The following is a 15,272-nucleotide window of genomic DNA, read 5'->3' as shown; positions in this document are numbered from 1 at the left end:
AAAAGAAAAAAAAAGAGGTGACATGGGATTGTACTCAGTGATAGCTGGAGAACTTGCAGGAGAGCAAGAGCTGAGATGCAGACATGGGAGGGAATAGGAGCATGAATCGGGCAAGTGCAGGTAGGTTGTGAGAGAATGTGGGCAAAAGGAGTGTCACCGCTGGAAAGCAAATTCAGAACATGGGACTCTGCTAGGAGGAGAGCTGGGCAGGCATCATAAACAGTGCATCAACTGGCCCCGGCATGGATGGAGCTGGGGCGAGACAGCTATAAGTGTTCCTAAGCCACGGTAGAGTTGGGCTGTAGTTGGCTGGTGGGTGGGAGAGTAGGCGGATGATCAGACAGGGAGGCGATACACACCTAGAGGTGGGTTTGATTTATCTACTTGCCATTTGTAAATGAAAGAGACCAGCTTTTTATGTGTGTGCAGCAAGTGAGCAATAATTAGCAGCAGGTAGCTTTGACTCTTATTTTCTTAAACTGGGAGCCCCAAAATTGCCTTTGCAATGACCTACATTAGCCCCAGGAAGCTCTATAACTCATGTCCCCCATTCTTTGCTCCTCGATTTGCTTTGTTTAATGTGCAGGGAGATTTAGTGGGTCAGACTGGCAAGCCCCCCCGGGAAAGCCTATGGAGTTCAGTGCTGACGCTGCGTTTAGTGCCACTATTTAAGCCATTTCACTGTGTGTAAAGGCCCATTCATTTACTCTAATGTGTACTTTCCAAACCCTTTACAGGGTGTTCTCTTGAGATTTCTTATTCTCCCAGGTGTTGATGCAAAGTGTCTAGTTTGGAATAGATCCAAAAATCAAAAAGTGGAAGGTACTCTCTATAGCTGTTTTTTAACGTTGTGCTTCTACTGCCTTTAAAAAGTGAAGTGTTATTTGAAACATCACTATGTAACATAATTTTTTTAAAGCTCCCTTGGTGTTATTGTTGTTTATTTTAAAAATATTGGCTCTATGGCTGGTAACACCAACTTAAATGACCAACGTTGTCAGACAAATTTATCAGTTTTAAGAAGACCTTTGCCCTTTGCAGAAATGTACTGAGAATACACCTTACTTCCCACTGTTGAATGAAGTCCTTCGTAAGAAAATCACAACAAATACAGGATGTTCTATTACATGGTTTGCTCTTTTACAACCATAATATGTAACTGAAGTCATGCCAGATACTTCTGATGGACTGGGAAAGGGAGATAAAAGTTAGGGAATGTGGAGGAGAAGGAAACTTAGAGAATTCTAAAGTTTTTCTAAGAAGTTTCCACTGGCTGCTTTCAACATAGGATGACACAACTATTGCTTTAACAGTAATTTTTCTGATCAGACATTTCATTTTTGACAGCAGAAAAAATATCGAAAACATCGATCAGATTGGCCCCCATTGGGGAAGAATATATGTAACTTCTCAGATGCCTCCTGGAATTAGGTTCTAGTTTTCTCCTGTCAGGATTTTTGGTGTTGAAAATTACTGGCTAACAGTGTTTTAGTGGTAAACGTTACTTTTATCAGTTCTATGGCTTCTCTTGGGGAAAAAAATCAGATCTAACTGCTTGGGTCCATATTCTTACATGTCAACCATCAAATTGGAACAGGATAGAGCTGCTTCCTGCAGGCAGAATGTTTCCTCTCTGGCTGGCCTCAGTCACTGCTTTGTTTCCTCAGTTATCTACCTGGCACCTGTAGGACAATGAATTTGTGACTCAGGTTTAAATAGGCCTTGGCAGGAGCCTTCACGCTGCATCCCACAGCCCCAGTCCCCATCCAGCTTCTCATCCCACCTGCAGTGTTGTATCTCTGCGTTCTTTCTGCTCAGAAGTCCTGTTGACACTTACATTATGACATACTGAAAGTTTTTTCATCACTTCCTTATTTGCCTTCTCTTCCCAGTTTCACTGACATCCTCTTGACAGTCTCAAAGTTGACTTGTTACTGAAACTTTCTCTTTTGCTTCCACATCTAAAGGCTACCAAGAGTCACGTCTTCCTTCTTAGCCGGGCTCTCTTCAGTCCACATTCCCAGCACATTCTGTCTCCACACTCACCTACCATCCCAGTGCAGGTGCAATCGACCCAGATAGATGTTGGCACCAGCCTCCCCGCAGCTTGCGTATTTCTCGTTTCTGCTCCTATCTGTTTCCCAGGCAGGGACAAGAATAGACTTAAGCAAATTCTGTGTTTGTTTTGTCACTTTCTCTTTCAAAGAGCTGCTGATTTCCCAACCCTCTTTACACCCAATGGAACTCACTTTTCTGTATTTTTCAAGTCTTTGCCACTTGCCTCCACAGGTCCATTCTTACCAACTAAAGTTTGTATTTCTTGACTTGGATTCATCTGCGTCTCTTGTACACAGCCTGCTGGTTCTCTCTTCTGCAGGCCTTTGTGTGTCTCTGTCTCCCTTTCCTGTGCTAGTTCCTGAGCTCCTTCCATATCCAGTTCAAATTCCACTTCTTCCTTAAAGCTCACCCTCGCCCACTCCACCAGATCGTGATTATTCTCTTGTTCTGCATCCCCTCTGAACTTGTACGTTGGCGATCAGTGGAGTGTAGTAGTGCAGAGCATGGACATGCTTGAATTGAAGTCCTTCCATGTATGGACTATGCAGTCTTAGGTCTTGCTGAGTCTCCTTTATCTGAATTGTGAAAAAAGGCATTCATAATAATAGTGGTCTCCTTGGATTGTTGTAATTAAATGTGATAATAAATGTAAAGTATCTGGCACTCAGTAATCAGTAAGCTGATCTCTCAAGGAGCATTTCCAGCCACACCACATGCTCGCAAAGTTGAGTTATGCACTCCTTGAAGGAAAGAATCTGGCTCTGCTCATCTTTGTACTCGATACCTTAGAGAGTGCCTAGCACAGATTAAATAGTCAACACATATTTGTTGAAAAATGAAGAGTGTGATCATGAATAGCAGAGATTGATTATCATGATGATTATTGCTGTTATTTCACAAATCTTTGCCATCACTCTATGAGCAAGAATGTGTATGGTAGGACAGTAGGAACACAGTACACTTCCCAACTGTGTGTATTCACCTGGAAGTGTCTTAGGGTGACTGCAGGTTCTTGATTACCTTGTAAAGACAGTGACAGGAAGTTTGAGGATTTTTCATTGCTTTGTATGCTTTTTTTTGCCTTCCCTCGTTTTGTCATCTTCTCAGGGACACATTATATATTCATCATAGTTGCATACAAGTAATATGCAAATGAATACTCGTGACATTTATGGTTAGTTTTTTTTTTTTTTTTTTTACTTTATTTTAGGAATTTGGGTCAGAGAGGAGTTCTTCATGTCTCAGTGTCTCCATTTTCTTAGTTTCCAGTTGGGAGCAGAAAAGAGACAAATATAATCATTGGTGATTGGTGAGAATCTTCTCCAAACTCATTTTATTTGAAATTTCTGGCACCATCACCACTAGGATCATCATCACCATTAACATTAAAAATCTTGTTCAGATAAATTGTCCCAAGAATTTGCCATGGTGTTGTCTCCTCATTCATGTGTTCACAAATATCTTTTGCTTTGAAAAGGGAAAGTGCCAGGATAAGCAATATTGCATTCAGTATGCAAATGAAAGTTTTATAGAAATAGGTTTGTACTGGAGATGAAATTAATTGTGACAGTTCAGGAGGAGTTTTACAGGAAAAGAAGATTAACATGTTAGGTCTTCAGTGGCTGTCTTCCCTGATGCATATAATATTAGGCAAAATGAAATCTCCATGTGCCCAGTCTCAGTGGAGGAATGTTTGTTGAGCCCATAGAAATTTGAGCAGGCCATGTGTCTAAGAGTTTATGACAGCCTATTTTCTTTTCTCAGTGTGGGGATGAATTGGTCCATTGTCGTCTAAATTGGAAGTCATGGTGATGGTTCTTTTTTGATTCTCTTATTATTTACTTTTTGTTTACTTGTTAAGAAACTTGTACAGAAAATGTGTTACTTATTCTGAATTAAGTTGCTATTATTCTTCAGACCAGAATAGACTATAACATTGTATTTTTTCAAATATTTATGTGTACATGAAAAGGAAAGATTTTATATAGAGGGAGACCAGATCTAACTTATTTGATTCATCAACAGAGGCTAAGGTATACAATCTGTATTGCCAGAAAGTTCTATTTTCAAGCTTGATTTCCTTTTGAATGATTTTTGCGACGATAATGGAGAGAAGTTATTTGTGTCTATTCACTTTTTTTCCTCTTTTGCTCCAAGGAAACCAACATGTCTGACAAAAGTGACTTAAAAGCTGAGCTAGAGCGCAAAAAACAGCGCTTAGCACAGATAAGAGAAGAGAAGAAACGGAAGGAAGAGGAGAGGAAAAAGAAAGAGGTAAGTACTGGGTGCTGGGGTGTTGGGGGGTAGGGGGAAAGGAGAATCACTTGATTCCGAGAGGCTGGTCAAACGGATAAAGAGGACCCTGTAAAAGAATGCTTTTACAATACCTGAATAACATGAGTGATGTCTACATACTCAGAGTAGTAAAGTCATTGACATCTGCCATGTAGTGGCCAGGCACCACATAAATGGTAGATAGCATTTGGTCCAGAGGTCCCAAACCCCTGGTTTACCCCAGACTTGAATAGAACCCTGAAAGTGGTCTGTGATATCGCTATTGTTAGAAATTCCTTAACCTTTCTGTGTCTCAGTTCTCCATGCTTAACATGGGAATAGCAGTGTGTTTATTTTGTCTGATCATGAGGATTAAAAAAGTTAATCTTATAAAGCACTTAGCAATACCTAGGATATAGTTACTACTTAATAAGTGTTAATGTCAAGGGAAGGTTTTAAAAAAACTACTGGCCAGAACATTTTAGGAGAAAAATAGACAATGACGCCAGTGGATTACCATGATTTCTTTTTTTTTTTTTTTAAAGTTAAAAGTATTTTCCATCAATTTATTTATTTATTTTTAATAAAAAAATTTTTTTTATTGGACTATAGTTGTTTTACAATGTTGTGTTAGTTTCTGTTGTACAGCCAAGTGGAGTTCCCTGTGCTATACAGCAGGTTATTAGTTATCTATTTTATATATATTAGTGTATATATGTCAATCCCAATCTCCCAATTCATCCCACTACCATGATTTCTTAAGTGTATATTTTTTTCAGGGTAAATAAGAATCCTAGGTCTGGTAAAGGGAAAGCTGCATTTTTCTCCCTTGGTAAGGGGGTGGATAGTATAGTAGACCCTGCTATATGAGATGTTAAATCTAGAAGAGATTTTAGAGCCCTTCCATTAAGGCCCTTCTTTATGCCAACAAAGCAGCAGAAACCCAGAGGTGAAATGTAGCTTTTCTGCCTGCTAGACCCGAATCCAGGACCGTTGATTCCCAATTCAATGCCTTGCTGCCATGTCATGTTTTTTTCTACTATCAGAATCCAACAAGTAGTTTATTTTTAATTCTCCAGTTTGTTGTGGTGGTGTAGAAATAGCCCACATCTTGTACAAAAACCAGATGCCACAGATATTTTTGAGTAGTTTTCTAAGAAGGAAACTACATACAGAGTGATATGCTTGTGTGTATACAAACCAGAGCTGCTTCCCTGCTCAGAGTTTTTCTTTAAGCGAAAAGAAGAATGTGTTTTGATGCCTTACAAGCTAAGTGCTATTTCACACTGTAAGGCGGGGATAACAAGGAAAAAGGTTTCTAACAGTTATTTTCGAACAAAGTAAAACATAACTGCAGTTGTTCTCTAGCCTTCTGGTATCTTGCTTCTCTTGGTACCATTACACTTTGATGGATGTCATAGTTTATTTGTCCTTGACAGTGAGCGTAATGTTTTTCCTTCACAGATCTTTGCTGTTACATATGCAGTCTTGAGTGAAGTAGAGGTGAGAATTGACAAGGAATGGCTATTCATTTCCATGCAAAGCCAAAAAAAGCATTAAGTTATTTTGCTCCCTTTCCTTCAAATGTCAACACTTACTGTAGTTTTAAAGCACCTGTTATCCTTTACTAATAACCGGTTTCCTTTTAAACTGACGTTCTAATATCCAACTTGAATTCCATAGAATTACCACAAAATGCGAAGTGATATGGGAAATCTGGTTCCAAATTATGCTGTCTGCTTCATCCTTGTCATTTTACACATTTTGGGGGGAAATTACAGGCAAACAAGACTGGTAGAAACAGGCCGCCCTTTTTGTTCCTATACCACGCAGCTTTGATGGGGATTTAGCGTGTTATGCAACAGACAGAGCCCTGGCAGACTGGGGACGGCAGGTGGTGGAGAGTGTGAAACACCTGGACTCTGGGCCTTCCTGGGCCTCTACCTAGTTCTGGAATTAAAGTTTTACATAGTCTTAGTTTCCTCATTTCTAAATTGACAGGGTGGTTGAAGCCTGACTCTGCTCCTTGGAGTCCCATGGCAATATAGAATCCCAGCCTCCCCTCCCCAGAGTCTCTGATTTGAAATATCTAAATAGGACCAGATTTTGGGATCCACTGAACTGCATCATCCTGAAGGTGTGTCCTGGCTTTCAGTCCTGTCCCTCTACAGCCCATCTCCCCGACAAAAGATCTTTTCTTGGGTCAGACTATGATGACTTGGTTTGTTCTGAGAAGCCAGTGTTGTAAGACAGAGGCAGTAGAACTCAGTGGTTATACAGAGGCTTTCAAGTTGAATGTGGCTGGGAAACCTGGCTCTGCCCTTCGCAGAATGACCTTGAGTGAGTCTGGGACCTCTCTGAACCTGGTTTCCCTTCTGTAAAATGGAGAGAAGACTGGGTCCTTCCTCATGGAGCTCTGGGAGGATCCAAGGAGATGATGTAGATCAGTGAAAGACGCAGAGGATCTGGTTGGTAAGAAACAGCTGTTACTCTGCTCCTGAGATGGGCCCTAAATGGGGCTCGTAGAACGGCTGCATACATTCGTCAGGATCAATGCTAGGGAGGCCATTATTCAAAAATGCCCCATTATTAGAAGGGTCTTATAATTCAAGGCCCCTAGTTTCCTGGCATGATGGCATTTTGTAGCTGAAAGAAACCTGGAAATAATCTCTTCTGATCCTTCTTTTTCAAATGCTCTTATGCCCCTGGGGGCTAAGCCTCAGAAGTGGTCCCCCTTTATCTCCAGTCTCAGGAAGGACCCCCTCTTCCAGCCAAGCCAGTTGTCCAAATCGGAAACCTGGGGTCATTCTTTCACCACCCCTTCTCCAGCTAACACTGATCATGGGTCCTAGACAGGCACAATAGCTCTCCCCTTTCCATTCCATCTCCTTTTTCCCTAAATCCACATTACAGCCAGACTCAGATTCTTACATTTCACCTTATGGGCCATGCTCTCTGTTGACAGGAAGTTTATGAATATTCTCTTCCCTTGGCTTTTGCTGTTCTGTTAACCACATGTCTTTCAGTTCTCATCTCAGATGTCTCTTCCTCTGGAAAGCCTTCTCTAATACCTTTCTCTAACACATGACTGAGTTAGTCCTGTACCCTATCCTTGACCTTATCAAATTATTTAGCACCATTTGCTTGTTCATTTGTCTTTTTCTCCTAATAGAGCACAAGCTTTTGGGGACAGGGTTGTATTTTTTTCATCACTGAGTCAATGTCCAGCACAGATCCTGCCACATAGTAGGACTTCAATTAAGGGTTATAGAATTAACGAGTGAATGAATGAATGAGCACCTTAACTAGTTAGGGCAGGTCTGAGATGCTGGTCACAGACATTCTTTCCAAGGACCGGAATATTTTTCTGCAAATTTCCTTGGAAGCTTCAGATCCTGAGTCTGTGGAATGCTCTAGTTAACTGGCCACGGTCATTGACTCCTAAGTTTAAGATTTTCTAGTTTTTGTGTTGTTTGTAGAGAGTTAGAAATAGCCTTAAGCTTATAAGTTTGATATTTTCAAACTTTATTTAGGCTTATATTTTAAATAAAACAAGTTTAGAATAAAAAGGAAGCGAAATGCTCTTTAATGCTAATCTGAGTGACAGTTTTTTGCCGTGACTGAAAACTAGTGTGAATTGGGACCACCCAGGTTGGTTGTCTCTACAGAATCCAGAAAACTGTGTACATGTATAAAGTTACACTCTCTGCGTCTTTGGATGTCAACTGCTTTCTTGGTTGTGGTATTATGGATGAAATCTGATTTTAAAATAAATATAGTGGTCACCATTTAAGACACAGAGCCAATGTCATGAAAAATTGGCTTTAAAGCAATGAGGTGTGCTTAATGAGGCCACCCTGAAATTTTGTCGTGTCCTTGGCCTTCTGCCAAATTGCTGCAAGGTAAGATGGACAGAGGCTTTCTGACCTTTCCTCACTTGTTCGTCTAACAGCTATGCAGCTGTCTTTGGAAAAATGACTGACAATTCTCGGCTGACAAATTTTCTTTCTTCACATACCCTCTCTGGGTCTCAGCTGTGATGACTCTTCACAAACAGAAATACCATTTGCTGGGAGAGACACCGAGCATATTTTAAATTACTAGTACGCAAAAACTCCTTGTTGCGTCATTAAAATGTATTAGGGCTCTGTAGTATTTACTTGGAAAAAACCAGAGGTTTCATGATTAGGGCTTGGTGTAACTGTCTTGGATGAAGTAACGCATTGTTTAGTTTAAGGTGCTAGTTGGTAACAGTTAGGAACTGCCTTTATCTCCAATAAGCCCCAGTTACCTAACTTTGCATTTTTCCTGGTCAACTTTGAGTGTTGATAGCTTTCCTAAGCTTCTGTTACGTCTAGATGGACATTTATCCTTACTAATATTTGTCATTATATTGTCTGTTTCCTTAAGAATTAAAAAAGGCAGAAGGCAGAGAATGAGTTGTAGAGACACCTTGTATCGTGGGAGTGACACATTGGAGGTGGAGTTCGGGTGTGCTATTTTTGCACAGTGTCTGACCATGCATGTTGACACGCGGTTTATGTCCTAATATGTTTTTTGAATGCTTAATGATTAAAGTTAGGACTTCCCTGGTGGTGCAGTGGTTAAGAATCTGCCTGCCAGTGCAGGGGACACAGGTTCGATCCCTGGTCTGAGAAGATCCCACATGCCGCGGAGCAGCTAAGCCCGTGCGCCACAACTACTGAGCCTGCGCTCTAGAGCCCGTAAGCCACAACTACTGAAGCCCACACGCCTAGAGCCCTGCTCCGCAGCAAGAGAAGCCACCGCAATGAGAAGCCGACGCACCACAACGAAGAGTAGCCACCTCTCGCCGCAACTAGAGAAAGCCTGCGCGCAGCAACGAAGACCCAATGCAGCCAAAAATAAATATAAAAAAATAGATAAATTTATTTAAAAAAATGATTAAAGTTAGAATAAATTTAAAAAAACCCAGATTCTGTACCTTTCTGCATAGGACATACATGACAGAAGGTTATAGATATTATGCCCTAAGTTTATGCAAAAGGAAAAGATTTGACGGATCTTTTTCTGTTCACTCTATATAAGCTCCATTAGAACCTCTCACGTCATTACCACCGGCACTCCGTTGTCCTTAAATAAGTTTTTGTTGAAAGGATGAGGAAAAGTGGCTTTGTTATGAGCACTGGGTCACTGGAAACTTAGATGACTCCTTCTCACAGTGGTGTTGTAAAGGGGCTTAGTGAATGGTATATAGCTGGTGGAAACTGCTCTGAATGGTGTGTAATTCTTAGATTCTATAGCTATAGAATAGCAATTACCAAAGGCAGAATATTCATTCATTCAACACATTTTTTATTGATAATTATGCATCAACTGTCAAGCCTTGATCTGGATGTGTGGATATAGTGGTGAACAAAATAAACACGTTATCTGCTCTCAGTGAAGCTGACAGTCCAGTTATGGCTTAGCTCTCACTGTAAAACCATGCTATTCTGTATTGGCTTCCTGAGATGAATTGTGCTTATCTTCGTTTTTTCATTTGTATTTTAGCAGTGGCAGTGGTAATTTCCTTTTCTTTCATTTCCCCCCTTTCCCTTCAGTCCTTTTTTTAACTTTATGGTATGTGAATACTGAAATAGATTGTCACTCTGCAAGGTCCTTTTTCTTATCTTAGTTCTGTCTTTGCCTCTGTTGTATGCATAAACTTTGGAACTTGCTAGTTTAAATGTTAAAATTGGGAAAGAACGTGAACTTTGATATCTTCCAAGATTAAACTGCCGCTTCAGAATTTTGGGTTACGTGAGAGTGCCTGAATCTTCTAATATCCTCATTAGCCCTTATCGATCCCCATAATGGCAGTTTTCCCTCTGATGACAGGTAGACTTCAAACATATGACTGCATTTTAAGCCTGAGGCGAATAATAACAGAAGCCTTGAGCCTAGCACTATGTGCAAAGATGCATTTTACTTATAATTGGGGTGTAGGTTACCATCTGGGAGTAAGTCAAGTTTGCATGAACTCTTTCTGCTTTAGATGCCACAACAGAAATTATGCTTCACTGCTTTGAAATGTACTTTGCACTCCTGAAAGAGGTAATGTGTCTGTTAGGGAGCCCAGCTTGCCCCTGGGGAGAAAGGTGTGTCTGATAACTGGATAATTGGCTTTTGACAAGCTCTAAGACAACTTCACGCCTGTAAACTCGAAAAGCCTTGTCGTGAGGTAGCTGCACATCAAATAGGATGTCATCGTGTTTCAGATGTGGGGCAGATGCCTTGTCTTAAGTAGTAATTGTGTTATGAAAAAGAAAAGAGACCTGAGAATTCCCCCCAGAATTCCAACACTAACCTTCTTTAACCTGTATTTTGACTTGTCGCTGTCCTATAAAAAGACAAACTGGGCATAGGATCTGACTATAAGAGGCTCAGACAAGATGTGTTTTTGAGATAGAACTTGGGGAAAGAACGTCTCTCTCCTAAATGATTTTTTGTTTTGTATTTTTCTACACGATAATTTTCTCCTTTGAGTTAATATGTATAATGGAAGCCTATGAAAATCAGAATTAAGCAACAATACTTACATCAGTATTGTTCACATGCTTTAATAAACATTTTAGCCTGGTTTATTTAAACCATGGTAAACTTAGATTACTGATACAATAGTGTATTGTACAGTTACAGATTTTCATAACTAATTTTACTTTTTAGCCAGATCCCAATAATTCCTTGTTTGCATAATTCCAAACGTGAGCCATGAATATTACAAACACACACTCATCAAGAACTGATAATATGTCTTCCCAGAAGGGGCAAGAGGGTTTAAAAAACCAGACAGAATTTTTTTTTAAATCACATCCCAGTTAGAAATATTTTGCCGTGATGGTTTCTTCCGAAACTGAGTGAGAAAAACTCTCATACCCTGTGATAGAGACAGGAAAAAGCCTTCAACCGAAGGAGAAAGTGCTGGGTTAGTAATTATTAAATGGAGCAGTTACAATGTTTTTTCATCCTTTATACACATGATTATATCTATTTAGGGCTTTTGCCTGGTGTTTGCTGCCATGCATTTACCATTTTCAGTTTCAGTCAGGAAAAGCATGCCTTTAGCTCTGTTTATTCACTTTTCTTACTGGCATCTACTTTTTGTAGGCTGATATGCAGCAGAAGAAAGAACCAGTTCAGGATGACTCTGACCTGGATCGCAAACGCCGAGAGACAGAGGCTTTGCTGCAAAGCATCGGGATATCGCCGGAGCCCCCTCTAGGTACTTAAAAGTGCTTTGTGTTACTATTTCCTCAGATTTGACTTGTGTGGGATATACCATGTCCAGCATTTACTATTCTTTTACGTCTGTTTTTGTTTTTATTTTGTAAGAAATGCTTTGGCTTATGGGTCAGATGTATTTATTTTTGGAATTGAGGGGGCTGGAAGGAAATAGGAGGACAGGTTGTAGAGTTGTTAGCAGTTTGCTGCTTATTGGCTGATTCTACGGTCAACCTTCTCCACTGTGTTATTTGTTAAATGAGTTGCCACATGGTAAATACAAGAAATCTCAAAATTAAGAAAAAAAAATAGTTCTTCATTTTCATTGCTGAATCCCTGCCTCCCTCTGCCAACCTAAATACTGTGAATCTGGTTATGAATTTCACAACCACCACAGACATAGTTATTCCATGATTAAAATAGAATGCTCAGTGGGAAATTTGAAGGAAAACTTAGAAGGGTGACAGATTAGCAGCTAATTAACAAGTTTAAATTTCTTTGACTCTGTTGTATATCTTGGTTTCACTGCTCATCGGCATTTTTACTGCAGCACCCTTCCTCCAACTCATTCACTCCTAGTTAATTATCCATGACCTCATTTTATCCAGGGTTTGGATATTGAACTATTTGTTTTATTTGTGTTGAAGGTAACTTGTACATAATGTGTTTACTCTGTCACTTAACTATATATCACTCATGTGATAAGTTATTTTATTTTTCTTTATCCATGTGCTTTCCATATGTTTTAGAGTAATCCTAGGGTGTCTGTAAAACTACGTGATATCCAGTATAGTAAAACAAAAACTTTAAAAGTAATACATATAAATAAATACAGTATCAGGTCTCCTTTTATCAATGGTTTGTCTTCTTTTATTTCCATCATTGGCTTTTATATTAAAATAAATTTTCATGTATTTCCATAATTACTTAAATTAACAATAAAAATTATCCCATGTACAACAAAATGGCAAGTGTTTATATCACTATAAATAAGAAAAAGAGCAATATATCATAAGCATACAAATTATTAAGTATTGCTGAATATAATTTAATACATACACACAAAACTAAAACACCATGAAAAGGCATTTTATACTCAACCTCAGTTTGTAGTAGGTAAAAACATATGTCTAACAATGGTATAATAAACCCAAATAAGACGTTGATTATTTTGTTAGCTTCTTTGTGGTATGAAAGAGGTAAACTATGGGATATTTGAGTGATGGACCTTCTTTGAGGAGCTGACAAATTTTTTTATTACTTAGTTGACAAGTGATATATATTAGACACTTCGCAATTATATTTTTGCCTCAAAATAGACTTTGAAGTTCTGCTGCAATGTGAACAGTGGTTAAACACAATAGTAGAATATCTATTCTCCCCTAACCTGCATAAAGCCAGCAATTAAACCTTAAGAGCAAAACAGTTTAAACATCCCTAAACCATGACCAAATTCTGAACTATCCCTGCATCCCTGCCAAAGGGCCCTGGCAAGGGTGGACTCCATTTTCAATTTTCATCCATCTCTCCGACTGACCCTCTGACTTATTGCAGAGGGTAATCAGTGAATTAATTGTAGAACCACATGAAAATTCCTAGTTACTTGACAGATCTGCCATTGTGTTATAGGATTTGGACAAAATAGTTAAACCCTTTACCTTATTAAATAAATAAAAGGAAATTGCACATGATTGAAACCAAATGGGAATCTACACTATGTATTGAAGTTTCTTTCTGCCCATATGGCTTCTTTGGCATGTGTGATATTGAGAACCCGTTCTCATCTGGCCTGGAGCCACCTTGGCTATTTGGTGCAGCTTCTATCTGAAGGACATTTGGCTTGTACCTGAAGGATAGAGAAAAAAAATACATTTGCACTTCCTTTAGTTTTTTTCTTTTATTATCCCTGCTCTCAGACTTTCAGCCTGCCCTGACCTTGATCTTTGAACTTGCTTCTCCTGTCTGCAGAATGGCAGTTTACTTATGTGCACATGGCAGTGCTTTCTAGAGCTGCCAGAAGCAAAGGAACACAATTCACAAACACAGTAAACATTACAATGGGATGAAACTATTAATTAAGTGTACAAATAAAGCAGCCTGGCATTTTGCTTTATTTTGAAAGAGATTTTTAAATTACCAGGTTCAACATTTACCCTTTCTCTATCTGTCACTTAGTCTCTCACAGCAAATGCAGTTTATACGCCATGGACAATAGATTTCCCTCCAAATGCAGACATACAACAGCCTTTTCTGACTCCCCGTGACCATTTAAAATTATTCAGAATCGCTTATTTTATAATCTTTTAAAGTTTTATAGACACCTCATTTTATTTTTTAATAGGTCACATCTATACTAACAAAATAAAGTGGAGAATTAGACTTATCTGGATAGTTCATGCTAGAGAGAGATTTGACTTGAATTATCTGGATAACTGTTTTGATTCTCCATTTTACTTTGTTAAGGTGGACATGGCCTTAGAATCCCTAAGTTAATTCTGTCTAAATTCATTTCAAATTTTAATTTCCAAAATATGAAAAATTCACTTGACTTTCTTCCTTTTCTTTTCTTTCCTTTTTTGTTTTTTTTTCCTTATCCCATCTCAATCTCTCCTGGCCATACGACCACTTTAATTTGGGCCCATTTGTTTTGATTTGTCTGACGCTGCTCTTCCCCAGTGCAGTCGCTGCATTTTTTAACATGGGATACCTGTTATTTTCATTATTTAGTCCCAACCCCTATGTCTCCCTCCTCGAAATCAGTGAGCACTCCCAGTGAAGCTGGAAGCCAAGACTCAGGCGACCTGGGACCATTGACAAGGTAAGAATTTTCCCTTTACAAAGGCCATGGTGGGGTGTCAATAATACAAGCCCCCCCCCACCACCAAAAAAAAGGCCTGAAAACCACATCATTCTGTTGTACGCTGTTAAATGTGCATGCATCTTCAACGTATCAGTCATTTTATGTTTACATTTATGGTGGCTTGCTATTTTTGGTGGCATAGCGTTGAATTTGAACCCTAGAAATGATAAACATATATTATCCTTCCATGAATGGGCTAATTTAGCACCATGTATCTTGTTTGACAAACACAAACATATCCATTAGCTTAGGCCTAAAAGAAAGCAGGGAAGGACCAAAGACAAATGGAATATATATCCAACTTCTTCTTATTCAACTTTGGTTTTGGTTTCCATGAGAATCTTTGCGACTAGAACGCTGAGATGTTCTAACCCTAAATTTAATTTTTCAAAAGTCTTGTTTATTTGCTTAATAGAGTTGATTAATTTGAGAACTGGGTCCCCAAAGTGTTTTTATTATTATTACTAATTATTATAATCATCAGGATTGACTGCTCTGTTTTTGTCAATTGCCAAATTTTTATTACACTAGGTATATTCCAAGATTATGTAATTAGCTTCTCAAAGCGGATATAGACATTCTCTAATTTGACCACTGAGGGGACATCCAAAATGTAAAGATGTAACGAGAGAAAGCAGAAGGCTCATTAATATGCATGGAGTCATGGAAACTTTCTTAATCCAGGTGCCTTCAGCAGGATTCCCACGTGCGGTTGCCTATAGGCCAGTGATAGAGATGAGGGGGGAGTGGGGGCCCGTGGCAGCTGGTTAGCAAGCACTCCCTTTATAAAGGTCAGATGTCTCCTCACAGCTCAGGCTGGTTGAGCTCAGGTGGGAAC

General features: G+C 39.3%; 1 protein-coding gene across 4 annotated transcripts in view; it reads left to right on the top strand.

The window, feature by feature from the left end:
- The window catches only part of DYNC1I1 (dynein cytoplasmic 1 intermediate chain 1), a 336,617-nt gene that overhangs the window by 36,309 nt on the left and 285,036 nt on the right, over window positions 1–15,272 (top strand). For 2 of the 4 annotated variants that reach the window (XM_082398343.1, XM_082398341.1), the window contains exons 2-4: window positions 4,216–4,332; window positions 11,461–11,575; window positions 14,251–14,392. In XM_082398343.1, the coding sequence (XP_082254469.1) occupies window positions 4,225–4,332; window positions 11,461–11,575; window positions 14,251–14,392 (365 nt within the window). In that variant the 5' untranslated portion in view covers window positions 4,216–4,224. The remainder of the gene's footprint in view (window positions 1–4,215; window positions 4,333–11,460; window positions 11,576–14,250; window positions 14,393–15,272) is intronic. The other 2 variants (XM_082398344.1, XM_082398342.1) reach the window with 1 other exon arrangement.

The sequence above is a fragment of the Balaenoptera borealis genome (assembly GCF_965194805.1).
Source record: "Balaenoptera borealis genome assembly, chromosome: 7".
NCBI classification, from domain to species: domain Eukaryota; kingdom Metazoa; phylum Chordata; class Mammalia; order Artiodactyla; family Balaenopteridae; genus Balaenoptera; species Balaenoptera borealis.
Note: the sequence above shows the minus strand (reverse complement) of the source record. Positions and strands in the feature narration are given on the sequence as shown.